The sequence below is a fragment of the Vicia villosa genome, linkage group LG3, assembly GCF_029867415.1.
Source record: "Vicia villosa cultivar HV-30 ecotype Madison, WI linkage group LG3, Vvil1.0, whole genome shotgun sequence".
NCBI lineage: Eukaryota > Viridiplantae > Streptophyta > Magnoliopsida > Fabales > Fabaceae > Vicia > Vicia villosa.
The window spans coordinates 153,772,141-153,787,445 of NC_081182.1; the positions used below are offsets into that span (position 1 = coordinate 153,772,141).

At 39.9% G+C, this 15,305-nt stretch overlaps 2 protein-coding genes across 2 annotated transcripts; one reads left to right on the forward strand and one right to left on the reverse strand.

Annotated features, from left to right (window-relative positions):
- The first annotated feature begins 1,500 nt into the window (after positions 1–1,500).
- Positions 1,501–3,796, forward strand: LOC131659189 (uncharacterized). Its single transcript, XM_058928413.1, has 3 exons — positions 1,501–1,623; positions 1,751–2,575; positions 2,618–3,796. Exons 1-3 carry the CDS (start codon positions 1,501–1,503, stop codon positions 3,794–3,796), a joined length of 2,127 nt encoding a protein of 708 aa, XP_058784396.1.
- A 4,757-nt stretch (positions 3,797–8,553) lies between these two features.
- Positions 8,554–9,327, reverse strand: LOC131659190 (uncharacterized). Its single transcript, XM_058928415.1, has 2 exons — positions 9,167–9,327; positions 8,554–8,920 (listed from the first exon to the last, which is right to left on the reverse strand). Exons 1-2 carry the CDS (start codon positions 9,325–9,327, stop codon positions 8,554–8,556), a joined length of 528 nt encoding a protein of 175 aa, XP_058784398.1.
- Between the last annotated feature and the right edge of the window lie 5,978 nt (positions 9,328–15,305).

Here is a 15,305-nt window from a genome sequence, read left to right on the forward strand (position 1 = left end):
TATATTGGATTCCCTCCCTGGCTTGGTAGCCCTTAGAGTAGGTTGTTTGAACCGAACTGGGTAAACAATTCTGCGTGTTCTTTATTGTTTTTATGATGTTCTGTTATAATTTTATGTGCTGTGTAATTTTGGATATCATAACATCCAGTAAGACATCGAGCGTGTGTTACTAGAATTTTTAGTGTCATGGATGTGAAGGATTTGGACACATAAGAGATGGATGCCCTACCTACCACAAGGAGCAAAAGAAAGGAATGTCTGTCACCTGGTCGAATGAAGACTCATATTCAGAAGAAGAAACTGCAAGACATGTCACAGTTCCAATAAGAATCTATGAATCCGATGATGATTCCAGTGATGATGAGCTAACCTTTGATGAACTCGCCGCCTCATACAAAAAGTTGCGTATGAAGAATGCTGGAGTATGCAAACAAGTGGAGAAGCAAGAGACTATCATAACAGAGCTTGAAATTGAGAAGATTAAACATCTTGCAACCATAGACTCTCTCAGTAGTGAAGTAAGCTTGTTGAACTGCAAACTTGATCAAATGACCAAGTCTTTCAAAATGCTGAACAAAGGAACTGATACTCTACAAGAAATTCCAGAGTCTGGCCAAAAATCAGGAGATATGTCCGGAGTAGGATGGCTAAAGAAGAACTCATCTCTGGTTTCAGAAAAGCAAAACCCAAGACTTGTGTGACTAACCAGATGTCAATTCCAATGTCTCAACATCAAGAAAAAAAAGGAGGAGGCACTCAAAGAAGAAATTTCAAAAATGGAGGTGTCATCACTGTGGAAGGTTTGGTCACATAAAGCCATTCTGTTTTAAACTGTTTGGATATCCAGATCAAATCCATCAAGCCAAACCGTGGGTGACTAAAAATGTTGCTCTGGTAGCACACACCTCTCTAAGGATTCCTGCCAAAGAAGATTGGTATCTTCATAGTGGTTGCTCAAACCATATGACTGGGAGGAAGAACTCTCTAGTATACCTCAAATTAGAGGGAAACAACTATGTGACTCTGGGTGATGGAGAAATAACAGAAGTCAAAGGTATTGGTAAGACAGAAGGGCAGGGTATCCCTAATTTAAACAATGTTCTTCTTGTACAAGGGCTGGCTGCAAACCTTATAAGCATCAGTCAGCTGTGTGATGAAGGATTCAATGTCAGGTTCACCAAAGAGGAGTGTATTATTACTATTGAAGCAAATGAGGAAGTTATAAAAGGATTTAGGTCTAAGGATAATTGCTATCTATGGAAGACTAACACCCCAAACTGCCCCTCTGACTACTCCATGATCAGGGAAGAAATAAAAGTTCACTGTCAAGAATCTGATGAATCTGATGAGTCTGATGAAGAATCATATGTTGGAGAGCTCACTATAAGTGAACTATCTGCTGGCTTTACTGAGACCTGGCTAATGAATGAGAAACTGTGTGCAAATTTGAGGGAGTAAAGAAGCATTAATAGATTTTTACTAGAAGAAAGAGTAAGTCTTATGATAGACATTACTGATAGGGAAAGAAAACTAGATAAGTTAACTGCGAGCAACGATCCTAAAAGTCTATCTGAAAGTAATGTCACAGAGAATGTTACAACAACATCTGAAGACATTGTGAAGGTAAAGGGTATGTTAGGTATTTGTTACCAAAACATATCATAGCAATTAACCTACGTGGGGGGAATATTTTTTGGGCTTTTTAAATATCCACGATTTGAAACTTTCCTCACTCAGTGTGTATATAAAGCTCCCTCGCTCTCCTAGTCTTCTAAAAACGGCAAACATCTCAGTTGGTTTTTCTCGCTACTTACTAAGATTAAACTACTCGAACTATTCTCTCAAACGCGACACCGGTTCTAAGAAATTCGAAATGTCTCAGCAATCAAGTGATGGATCTCCCATATCTGAATCAGCAACACCGGAAGAGTCCTCTAACCCTAATAGGATTCTGAAGGTTGTACCTCTTAGGGCGATTAGCGGTGATGAAGTAAGGGCCACAAAGCCTAAAACGACTCATGCAAAACAGCCCAAGGAGGGTATTCGTAACAAGAGCACCAAAACCTCTACATCTGCTACCATGGAGGAACTTACTAAAGAAGGATCCAAATATGTCGATAGCGTAATTACCAGGATTGTCACTCGCATTCTAAAGGAAAATCATCAAGTACCTGGGATATCTGTTCCTCTTCAAACCATAATGCCGGATCCCCTCAAAAACAACAGTAAAGCTGAGGCTACTCACACCGTTGGTAGTGACCCAAATGAAGAGGAGATCAACAAGGATGGACAAGGGATTACTGAGAATACCAATGTTACTAAGGATGTCAATGACATAAAAAATAAGCATCCTAAGGCCAACACTGAAACTAGTACTAATGTGGTAGACTTAGATGAGTTCTCTAACAACGAATTACTTACCTCCTTGAATCCAAGTGTAGCCAACAGACTAATGACAAGAAGAAAAGGCAAAGCTGGTGTCCAAAGATCCCCGAAAAAGAGCACACAAGTGAAAAGCCCTGCCAAAGATACTGCCAGAAAGAAGAGTACTTCTGCTGGTCCTATCAAGAGCAAAGTTGTAACTAAGAGTACAGGGGTTGGTCCATCAAAATCTTAGAGCAAGGTCATTCCAAAGAAAAGAAAGGAGCGGGAAATTGTTGAACGTGAGTCTGATGTTGAAGTGAATGTTCCTGGCATCCCATCAAGAAAGAAGCCTACAACCAACAAGCTTGCTGCTAGCATCCCCGAAGTTCCTATAGATAATGTGTCATTCCACTATGCCTCCAGTGCCAGCAGGTGGAAGTATGTTTTTCAAAAGAGATTAGATGTTGAAAGGGAATTGGCTCCAAATGCTCTTGAGAAAAAAGAGGTCTTAGAACTAATTCAAGAAGCTGGACTATTAAAGACTGTTTGCAATCTTCCCAAATGTTATGAGAAGCTGGTCAAAGAATTTGTTGTGAAATTATCTGAAGACTGTGGCAACAGCAGAAGTGTGGACTTCAGAATAGTGTTTGTGAGAGGTAAGTGTGTATCATTCTCTCCGTCTGTGATTAATAAATTCTTGGAAAGAACAGATGAAGCTCCAACTGAGCTTGAAGTAACAGACAACAAAGTTTGTCAAGTGATCACAGCCAAGCAGGTTAACAGCTGGCCTCTAAAAGAGAAGCTAACTGCAAGTAAGCTGAGCATCAAGTATGCAATGCTTCACAAGATAGGAGCAGCTAATTGGGTACCAATAAATCACAAGTCCACTATTTCAACTGGACTTGGGAGATTTATATATGCTGTAGGAACAAAGGCGAAATTTGACTATGGAACATATATCTTTGAACAAACTTTGAAGCATACTAGAAGCTTCAGTATTAAGGGTCCAATTGCCTTCCCATCCCTCCTGTGTGGCATAATTCTGGATCAGTATCCAAACATTCTCAATGAACATGATATAGTGTGCAAAAGAGAGAGTCCCTTGGCCTTTCATTACGAACTGTTTCAAGGTAAGCATGTTCAAGACGTTGTCATGACATCTGCTGAAACTTCCAAATCTGGAGCCTCAGCCAGCAAAGTAGAAGCCATATCTATGATAAAAAAGACTTGCAAAGAGCTGGAATCTAGAAATACAACTCTTGAAAAACTGATAAGCACTCTGGAAATGGAGGAGCATGAGGAATTTGCAGATACTGAAGAGATGGAAGATAAAGATGAACAAGAAGTGGAAGAACAAAGTGCCAGTCCTGCTGATGGCTCTAAGAAAGAAAGCTCTGCAGACACCTCGAGTGGGTCTGAATCTGGGGAGTAAATGCAGCTGAAGTCCTGCTTGTTTATTTTGTTTTGTTTTATTTCCCTTCGTTTTCGTTTGTCTGTTTTTATTTGCTTCAGTTCAGTTTAAGTTTTTGTTGAACCTTTTTAAACTTTTTGAGGTGGAGAAGATATTTTTTTGGCTTTGGCAACTTTTGTGGCCAAACAGGGGGAAAAGTAATACATGTCACCCCAGAATAACAAGAATGGTGGTTGTGTGTGATCAACAATTCTAATTTTCTTATTTTTGTGTTGATCTGTTTGTGTTTGTGCTGCTCTTGCGGCTATTTTTCTGGTTTGTCTAAGCACTATATGCATACCGGTGACGCATGCTGTCTGTTCTTTATTAACTTGCCTTGATTGTGTTTTAGCTGCTTTTTGTCCGCTGCAAGTATTTCTCTGGTATGGTGTGACATGTTGTTTTAGTTTTAGTTGCTTTTTGTGTTTTAGTGGTAAAACATACCTGGTTGATATTGTGTTATGCAGGTTGCATATGTGTGAAGCTAATACAGGTTGTATAGTGAATGTCATGACCGATGTCATGACATCCGTGTGTGACAGCAGGAGCTGTTATTATTTATTGAATGTGTTTCCTGATTTATTTCAATTATCAGTTTAGGAAACCTTTTATTGTGTGCTGAATAATTCGTCCAGAAGATCCTGCTGACATCACATTTTGTAACAACCAGATGGCGTATAAATTAGGTTAACTTGGTTAACCCTAATTTGTTTCTAAAAAAGCCCAAGGCCCAAGACTGCATATAAAAAGATTGCAATCCTATTTTGGAACGCAGACAAAAGATTATGTATTATGAAGAACTGTAGTTCTGTAGCTGTCTCTTGTGATCCAAGCAATTGTCCTTGATGATTGCGTTGGAATAGGTTATGTGCGTTTATTTTCACTCTAAGCTTTTAAGCATGAATGTGTGTCTCTTGATTGAAGCTTTTAAGCAGATCAAGGTGTGTTTTTGAAGAGTGTCTTCTCTCTGTAATTGTTTATGTTTATTTGTAATCACTGTTGTGATTGAGGGGGAGTGAGTGGAGATACTCCGGTCTAGGAATAGGTTGGAAATGCAGTGGGTAGGTCTTAAGTGAGGAGTTGTAAACGGGGGAGTTTAACTTCGAATTAATTCTGCTTATATTGGATTCCCTCCCTGGCTTGGTAGCCCCCAGAGTAGGTTGTTTGAACCGAATGGGTAAACAATTCTGCGTGTTCTTTATTGTTTTTATGCTGTTCTGTTATAATTTTATGTGTTGTGTAATTTTGGATGTCATAACATCCAGTAAGACATCGAGCGTGTGTTACTAGAATTTTCATTCCGTAATAAAGATTTCAATTCTTTCTTAGTTAATGGCGCTCTGGTCTCCATAATAGCCTTTGTTTTATTTTGATTAATCTTTATCCCCTTTTTGTGGACCACAAAGCCTAGAAAATTTCCAGCCTGCACACAAAATGCACAGTTAAGAGGATTCATCTTCAAGACATGTTTCCTCATTCTTTCGAATGATTGGCTTAGATGGGTTAAATGATCTTCGTCTGATATAGACTTGATTACTATGTTATCTATATAAACCTGCATGAAGGATTCAATGTAATCATGAAAAATAGAGTTCATTGCACATTGGTATGTTGCCCCTGCGTTTTTAAGACCAAAAGGCATAACGATCCATTCGTAAGTGCCTATTGCCCCTAGAAAACGAAAGATTATTTTGGAAACATCCTCTTCTGCAATGAAAATTTGAATATACCCGAAATAACCATCGAGCATGCTAAGATATTCATATCCTGCAGCCGAGTCAACTAGCATTTCTGCCACATGCATTGGGTATTCATCCTTAAGAGTTGCTGCATTCATATCACGAAAATCTATGCACACTATTAAAGAACCATTTTTCCGAATGAAGTTGCAGGGAAGAAGTATTTTGACCTCCTTTTTAATCTTCAAAATGATCTCTGGAGCGAACCTTCTTGGTGTCTACTTGATGGGCTTCTTGCCATCCTAATAGACAGTTTTAGTTCAACCAGATCTCTCTTCAAACCGGGTATTTCATCATAGTCCTAAGCAAAACAATCTTTATTTTTCTTTAGTAATTCTACTAACCTGTTTTTCATCTTGGGGTCCAGTTTAACACTGATGTAGGTAACTCTCTTCATGGTTCCATCTCCGAGATCAATCTCTTCTAATGGGTCTTGGGCTAACATCTTTGCGCTTGATGATCCTGGATCTTTCTCAAATCCCAAAGGCTCATCTTCATAGATAGCGTCTAGCCTTTGGTTTATCGTATCTTCATGTACTTGTTGTTTAGGAGACTCTGGTACTATGTTTGCCCCCTGTCCTGTATCATTCAACACAATGCTTTTGGCCCCAACAGCCATGTCAATAATTTCAGCTTCGAGAGCCGCTGTTCTTTTGTTCTCAGCCATATAGGCCGAAATCTGTTCGAAGAATGAAGACTCAGACATAATCAACATCTTCGTTCCAGCCCGAAGGTCGTATTTCTGTTGATTCTTCTTCTTCAAGGTCCCCCATGATTTCACGATCCCATTGAAAACCATTTGGGTGGAGAGTCAGAAAGTGTAGAGCATTCTCGTTTGGGGAGTAAGCATCTTCAGCTGGGCTACATGGACTTATATTTCCTAGATTCCTGTTGAAATTTGCTTTATCCACCTAGTTTACTTCGCTCATGAAGTAACTTTGATCAGCTTCTATGTTCTCCACTATGCCATCCGTTCTCCAAATAGATACCCTCTGATGCATGGTCGAAGGTACTGCTCCAACACTGAGGATCCATTCCCTTCCAAGGAGCAAATTGTAATTGGCCTTCGCTGGAACCACCATGAACATGGTAGGCCTTGTGATTGATCCCACAGTTAAATCCACTTGAATAACTCCCAGAGCGTGTCATATTTTCTCTTCATAGTTCGATAAAACCATATTATGAGGTTTCACGTCTGTATTAAACATTCCCAACTTTTTCAGCATGAATTGAGGCATGAGATTCACTGCCGCTCCTCCTTCCACCAGAACTTTATTTACTCTCACTTGTTCTATTTTGACCCTTATATAGAGAGGTTTGAGATGATTCTACATTCCTTGATGTTGTCGCTCGAATTGGGGATTTTGCTATTCGATTGCACCATTACTAAGGACGTAGTAACACACGGGTTTATGTTTTGCCATCTCTGCTGCATCAACCTCATCATCATCATCAATCTCGGTTTCCTGGTTGTATTCGTGCGGTAACACGGAGACCACATTGCAGTAATTCATGTGTAAAGATGAGACTCCATCAGAATCGAAGTCATCGGTAGGTATATCCTCCTCTCTCATTTGTTCTTCTTCAGCTTTATTATAATCCATTTTGCCCCTAGCAGGGAATTTTTTTCTCCCTACGGGAGGTTTGGTTGAATGAGTTGTGTTTGGGAAAGTTTTTGTATTGCTGGATTCTACAATTTCATTCGAAGTTGTCTCCTTTTCTACTTTCTTCAGCCTCTGGTGCCTTCTCCACTAGGATCTTGACATCGGGTTCTTACCCTTGTAGTTCCCTAGTCTAACGACTTCCCTTTCTGACGCCTGAAATTTCTTTCTGTAAGCCCAGGACGTTCTTCCCCCATTGTCGAAGTTCCTCCACTTGTCTCTCTTTGGCCCCACTTAAACCCATTTGTGCTCTAAGACCTCTGATGGTACTTTGAAGGTAACACTTATTGCTTTTGGATGTGGGCTATCCTATCTCCTTGGGATCCCCCTCTTGTCGAAAATGTAGAGATATGGATTGCCCCTATGGGCATCCCAATTTTGATTGAAGGGGATTCTCTCAAAGGATTCTGACAACCTTCGATGGTAAACCGCCCCACATCTGGGACATATTAAACATTCAGTTTCATCTTTGTGGCAACGAACAAGAAAACCTAATAAGCTTTCTCCAGGTTTAGGATACACTCCCAACAATTCACCATCCTTTCTCCAGTTTCTGTCAGCTTTAGCACGCTGCCACCTTTCATAGTCTTCAGCCACCCTTGGATTCACTTGTATACTGCACCTAGGGCATAACAGCATTTCAGAACTTTGTTTGTGACATCTCCAGAGGTATTCTTTTAGAGTTTCATCAGATTTGGGGTGATGAGACTGCATCCCTTCTTTCTTTAAACAACTTTCAACTTCCTTTATTTCAGGGGTTGAATGGTCCAGATTGACCATGCTGACGTCTAGATTGGCGCCATGAGCAATTGACATTTCTTCAAACTTCTTCCTTAGGCCTTCAGTAGCCATAGTTTTCTCTACAACAAGACCTTCAGTTGTCTTTGGTTCGACTAAAGCCTCAGATGTGACATCCTCCTTCAGGTCATCAGTAACATGTTCTCCAACTTGGATAACTTCTTCATCTCCTATAATCCCTCTTGCTCCAACTTCGACCATGTCAACCATGTTGATCTCGACAGGCTCAGTGTAATTTGTGTCAGCAATGTTGAGGGGATTAGCATCTATCTTCATCTGACTTCTTCCTTTGTCTGCAAACTTCAGACGTCCTTCCTTGTTCGCATTCTAGATAAGATACCTAAAAAGGAAACACTGTGAGGTTTTGTGGCCCAAACAATTGTGGTATTTACAGTAGCCTCTCCTCTTCAGTTGTTCTAACGGAGGAATCTTAATATTAGGAGGCAAAACCATTTGGCCATTGTTCACAAGCAAATCAAATATTTCATCACATTTAGTTACATCGAATGTGTATGTTTTCTTAGGAAACTTATCATTCTCTTCAATCACGACGGGTTTTTTTTCCGTTTGATGGTGTGATCATCTTGCATGTATAGGGGCCTGCTTCTTTTAATTCGGCTAGATCCACTTCGCAGTCTTCGAAACCATACTGGTCCTCGAAGGTTTCTGGTTCTTCTTTGTCTACTTCGACGTAGGTAACCCTTTCCTTTTCATAACTGTTATTTGCCCTAGCCTTCTCAGCCTTTAATCTTTCGACCTGGCGAACTCCATCAGCCAATTGGGCCATATCTCTCAGATATTGAGTGTCTGATTTCTTCCCGATGGAGTAATCTAGACCTCCAGCGGCCATTTCGATTAATTCGTGTTCAGGTACCACTGTGAAGCATCTAGCTTTTAGAAAACGAAACCTGTTCATATAATCATCTATAGGTTGAGTAAATTTCCTCTTAATACTGGCCAACTCTTTAAGACTTATCTTGGTTTGGCCCATATAGAATTGTTCATGGAACAATCTCTCTAATTGGGACCAAGTATCTATGGAGTTTGGTGGTAGTGTTGTGAATCATGTGAAAGTGTTCTTGGTTAGAGAACTGGGAAAATACTTCATCCTCAGATCCTCATTGTTCGCCAAATCTCCAACCTCCGTCACATACCTGGCTATGTGCTCTGTGGTAGATTCACTCGTATCACCTGAAAATTTGGTAAACTTAGGGATCTTGCGACCCATGGGTAATTCAGTTTGTAAAACATAATCAGATAAAGGGGATTTATAATTTGGCCTTCGAAGTCCAGTGTTCAGACCGTTTTGGGCCATAATCCTCTCTATCATAGCAGTTAGATTTGTCTACATCTGGTTATTTTGCCTAACACTGTGAACCACTTCGTCAGCAATTTGGTTTCTATTAACCATCACTACCCTCCCAGGTTGTTCTTCAGGAACCTCCTGTCGAACTATCTGTTGTTTTAATCCTGCCCTCAAGGGTTCAGTTTCGAGTGGTGGTCTTGGTGGTCGAACTTGATTTATGGTCGGTTCTTCCTCCTGAATGACTATATAGTTTGTCCTTCGATGCACTGAGGTCTCAGGAGCGCCTAAAAAGTTGGCTATTCGACCCATCTGTACTGACAATTATTGACATGTCTCAGAGTTATCTTGATTGGTCCGGTTAAGGTTTTGTATTAAAGGAGAAAATATATCATTCATTTCTCTTGCCAATAAACCTACCATATCTTGATTACTAGAGTCCATTTGTTGTCGGAACGTTGCTTGATTATTCGTTGTTAACGTGGGTATGATAGTCTGGCCTTGGACATGTTCTCCCACATTATTCACACCATAACCAGAATTTTAGAATGGGGTAAAAGCTGACACATTGGGTGCCGGATAAACAGGTATACTAATACTTAAACTCGTCATGTAAGAATATGGCATCCCGTAAGGTGGGTCTCTCCATTGTCTCTTGTCTCCGAATCCTTGATTCGGGGGGGGGGTGTCTGCTGAGTACCAAATTGTGGTATCTGACTCACTTTTGCATTCGAAGGAGTGTTTGTAGCAGCAACAAATGTTGAATTATTTCCTTGGATCGTTCCTGTAGACCCAGGAATTAGACCCGTTACGGCCACTGAGTGCGTTGGCGCAGACATGGCCTGTGATTGGGCATTGGGACCTGTAGTGTTTGTTGCACTATCATTGTTATTTCCTGATCCCTGTGGAGGATCCTGTTGTCCCCCTCTGTTAGTGTTGTTAGCCATTCTCTTAGTATATTTCCTCTTAGGTATTGGTTGGTTATTATCGAAAGTTTTACCACTCCTAAGGTTCATACAACGCAGAAGGCAATTAAAACACTAAATCTACAAATTAAAAGAAATAAAAAACACTTGAAAATAACACTATGACATTGTCCCACTGGGCATGCCAGTTTGCTTACCAGTGATTTTTGACAAACAACCGCTAGTTCTCCAAAGTGTTTAAACAATCTGGTTACTCGGAGGATCGACTAGATTGATCCTAGGACGTTGTCAAATAGTGTTTTAGTGATTTGATTCATATTCAATAATCTTTCTAGTTTGTAAAGATATACAACTTTCTAATGTAAATTGCAATAAGTAAGTGACTTTAAGAATGAAACAAAGCAAATGTATAAACAGAGAACTTTTAAATGTAACTTTTCATTGAACAAATAACATGAAACGTAAATATGATGTTCTTCACAGATACATTGTTTCAGCAAAGACTCTTTTCTCTCGCGCCGGTACTTCGAGTATTTTTGTGAATTTTCTGTATATTGATTTGAACATATCAATCTAAACAATAGTACTCCTATTTATACTACTTTGACCCTAACGGTCATTACATAGATGTCTGTCATGTTCGACGTTTTGAACGTTTTACTTCACTTCAGATGGTCCCACGCGTCTGCTGGACAAAGCCGTTCCATTTGAATTTCAAATCTTCCCGCTCTAGCGTTTCGACTATGTCAGCGCCTACGTCGAAGGATACTTGTAAAATATTACAAAAAACTACTCTTGGTCGAGTAACATTTCTTCCAAAGAGAAAAATCTTTAAATAGCTCTATGAGAACTATCTCTTTATCATAATCGAATACTCTAAAGTATTACAATCCTTTAGTTGAAATCCTCAGCTAACACCTCTTTAATTCAGATATGCATATGCGAATTCACTTTTTTTAAAGAAAAAAAAGTGACTTCGCATATGCACATCCAAAGCCACTCTTTTAAAAAAAACAGAATTCAAATATGCATATCCGAAATAGTTTGGGTTATTTCACAAAACGCAAACAACCACCTGCACTGTTTACAAACGCGAAATTTTCTCTCCAAACACCAAAATTTCACTTCAATCCCATTTCTATCAAGTTCCAATCAAGCAATCCAAGTTTTTTTCTAGCACTCCTATAATCTCAAAGCTCATTTTAAATTCTACTCAAAGCTCCAAATGTTTGTGAGTTTCCTATACGTTCTGTCTCTATCTCATAGTTGTTTTGGAGATGTTTAGGATTGTTAGAATATAGATTAATGTGTAGGTTGATGTTGGTGATGTTCAATGTTAGTGTTTAGATAAAAATAATTGAATTTTAGATGAGTTAGGGCAAGAAATGAAAGTTGAACAACAATGGTTGTTCGTATGTTATTTCGGAAGTGCATATCTAAAACCCCTTAAACTAGTTTCGGATACGCACTTTCGAAATGTCCTCAAAGTTGTTTTTTTTTTAAATTTAAAATTTGTTTCATACTCTTACCAATGGCTTTGTTTTCAGAAAAATGGTTGACAACCAGACCCAAACCGACCGACTTAGATAGGGGAGGCCAACCAAGACAACCTCAGCTCGGCACGAGAGAGCTACATAACAAGCCGTGAGGCACCTACAAGATCCACATCTGCACCGAGGAGTCAGTTGTCTCTGGAGTCTTCCTCTCGTGAGGTTAGTTAAGAGGAGGATGAGGAGGTACATGAGGAGGAGGAGGTAACCGAGGTTCACTCTGAGCACGACTATGATGCTCAGGATGCACAGGATGGCGGCTACCCAGAGTGCCTTCAAACACATCCGTCTTGATAAACTATCATGACCATGCCGCTCGACATATTTGGGAGGGCGAGGTTATTTTTTTATTACACTTTTTAATTTAAACGGTTACTTAGCTTATAGTTGAAATGAATTTAAACGGTTTACTAACATTTTTGTTTTTTTGTTGTGACAGGAACGAATGTCCATAAAATATGTGAACCATTCTAGAAAAATAGTTGATCTCTTTAAACCGCAGGCTCAGTGGTTTAATGATGTTGTTGGATCTGGTTTTGGCGTATTATGCTGTACCCGATATGTCACCATTAGCCACGACATGTAGGGGAGCATTTTCCGAAAGGTGGCACAAGGAGAAGTTGTCTTTCCATTTTCCTGGTGGGGATTTGACGATCACAATCCACGATGTGGCCTATCTCCTTCACTTGCCTATCAGAGGGAGGTTATTGGACCATTCTCGGATAGAAAGGGTTGAGGCCATCGAGTGGATGGTGTATTATCTAGGTATGGACCCGTATATGGTCGATTTTGAGTGCAGGACGACAAATGGGGTGCATATCCGGTTCTCCAGGCAGCAGAGTCTGAAGAGGAGGGTGATGGGGTTTTGTTGAGTACCACCAAGTCTGTGCGTTGCGGTGTTGGTTCATGTTCTTGGTTGGCACGACCCTCTTTATGGACAAAATTGCAATCTACAAGGACATGGCATACCTCCGGTACTTTATTGATTTGTCTTCAATTTATAATTGGAACTGGGGGGCCGCCATTCTGGTATACCTCTACCAGAAGCTGAATTAAGCATACAAGTGAAGGACTAGACAGTTGACTAGCTCTTGCACACTTCTCACGGTACACTTCGTTTTAATTAGATCACATTTAAAGTGTTATTTGTTAACTTGTACTAACATATTTTCATATTAGTGCTTCAGCTGGATCATCTCGTACTCCCACAATATTCATGACGACAATCCTGATCCCTTGTACACTGACACCATGCCTAGGGCTGCACGATATGTCCCCCATAAGGGGAATTAAGAAGTTGGGCCATTTTGTGTATACCTCGATCGTACTGCTCACGTGACATCAACTAGACGCCCTTCAGTGTTATGCTGATGTTGTCCCATTCGACTGCATCACATTATATTCTAGATAGTTGGCATGTGAGACTAACACCATGGTCATATATTTGTTGGAGCGGTGCATGCGACATTTTGGACGTGTGCAGATGATACCGAGACTGCCATTTGAGGTTGCTCCGAACACCGTCACCCGCTGAGAGCTCACTGCTCTCTTTGAGGATTGGGCGCATCACTTAGTCCCAGAGGAGTATCGGCGTATGCGGGCCACCCAAAGTTGGAATTGTGTATATAGGTACGTGACATAGTTTTCCAGGTGTCACATCCTACCATGACACCTGATGCTCCTGAGCGTCCACCTAGGCTAACACATGAGGAGCTCTTGGATAACTAGTAGGGAGAGGATGACCATGCCACTAATCTCCTGCCGATATGCCTACGGATACATGTGATTGGGCAAGAGGCATTGGACAGAGGGATCTGTTAGAACAAGATTTGTTCTGATCAATATTATGTGTTTTGATGATAATATTATATATGAATTTTGTATAAGATAATGTGGTACTCTAATCCTTTTCATTTTCCATTTCAGGAAATACATAAAGAGTATGCACAAATCAGCGCTCAGAAGCAACTGACTCAGAAGGTTCTGGATGGCTACATCAGAACATTCTCTGGCAAGACATCAGATGATGGTCAAGCAGAATCAGAACATGAACTGAAAGCATCAGAAGAACGAAGTCAGAAGCAGAAGCACTGAAGTTCTGAATGGTATCACGCTCAAGATCTTCAAAGTCAGAAGACAAGAAGATGCTCCGCACCAAGCTGTTGACTCTGATATTCTAACGTTGTTATTCTACAAATCTGAGTCCAGAAGATAGTACAAGATGACAGGCTATTAAGTCTAATCTCTGTCTGACAAAAGGAACGTTAGAAGCTACAAAAGGCAAAGTCAGTAAAAGCAGGAAAAGCAAGGCTCGAAGTAGTTGACAAAAGTTTGAAACATTAAATGCAAAGCTGTACTATTCACGCAAAGCATTAAATGCTCCCAACGGTCATTTCCTCTCAGCGCCTATAAATAGAAGTTCTGATCAGAAGCAAAGAACACTTGTGCAAAATACTAAATCGCTGTCAAAATCAAAACTCACGAACTTCATCTTCAACCTCACAAACTCTTGTAATATTTATTGAGTGTTAAGCTTAGAACTTAAGAGAAATATCACTGTTGTGATTATAGCTTTATTAGAAGCAATCTTACTCTTGTAAACATTATTTTACATTGTTTGTAAAAGGTTCCTAGAGTGATCAAGTGGTGATCTGTAGACTCTAGAAGACTTAGAAGGTTTCTAAGTGAAGAATTCCTAGAGTGATCAAGTTGTGATATGTATACTCTAGAAGACTTAGAAGTTTTCTAAGTGGATAACCATTGTAAACAGTTGGATTAGTGGATTAAATCCTCAGTTGAGGTAAATCACTCTAAGGGGGTGGACTGGAGTAGTTTCGTTAACAACAAACCAGGATAAAAATAATTGTGTTCATTGATTTTATCTTACAAGTTTTTAAAGTCACACATATTCAAACCCCCCTTTCTAAGTGTTTTTCTATCCTTCAATTGGCATCATAGTGCCGGTTCTAGGTGCAAGCACTTAACCGTGTTAGACAAAAGATTCAGGGAGAAAAACACAAAGTCAATATGGTTGAAACAACTTCATCTACTCCTACACCTGAACAAAACAACAATGGTAATGGTAGCAATAGTTTCAATGGCTATAATAGACCACCAGTCTTTGATGGTGAAAACTTTGAGTACTGGAAAGATAGACTCGAAAGTTACTTTCTTTGTCAAGATGGTGACTTATGGGATCTAGTGCTGGATGGTTACACACATCCTATTAATGCTCAAGGTGTCAAGGTGTCTAGACAAGCCATGAGTGATGCTCAAAAGAAAGATTTCAAGAATCATCACAAGTCTAGAACTATATTGCTGAATGCTATTTCTCATGCTGAATATGAGAAAAATAACAAACAGAGAAACTGCTCATGACATCTTTGAATCATTGAAGATGACTCATGAAGGTAATGCCCAATTCAAGGAGACAAAGGCTCTTGCTTTAATCCAGAAGTATGAAGCTTTCAAGATGGAGGAAGATGAAAACATTGAAGCTATGTTTTCAAGATTC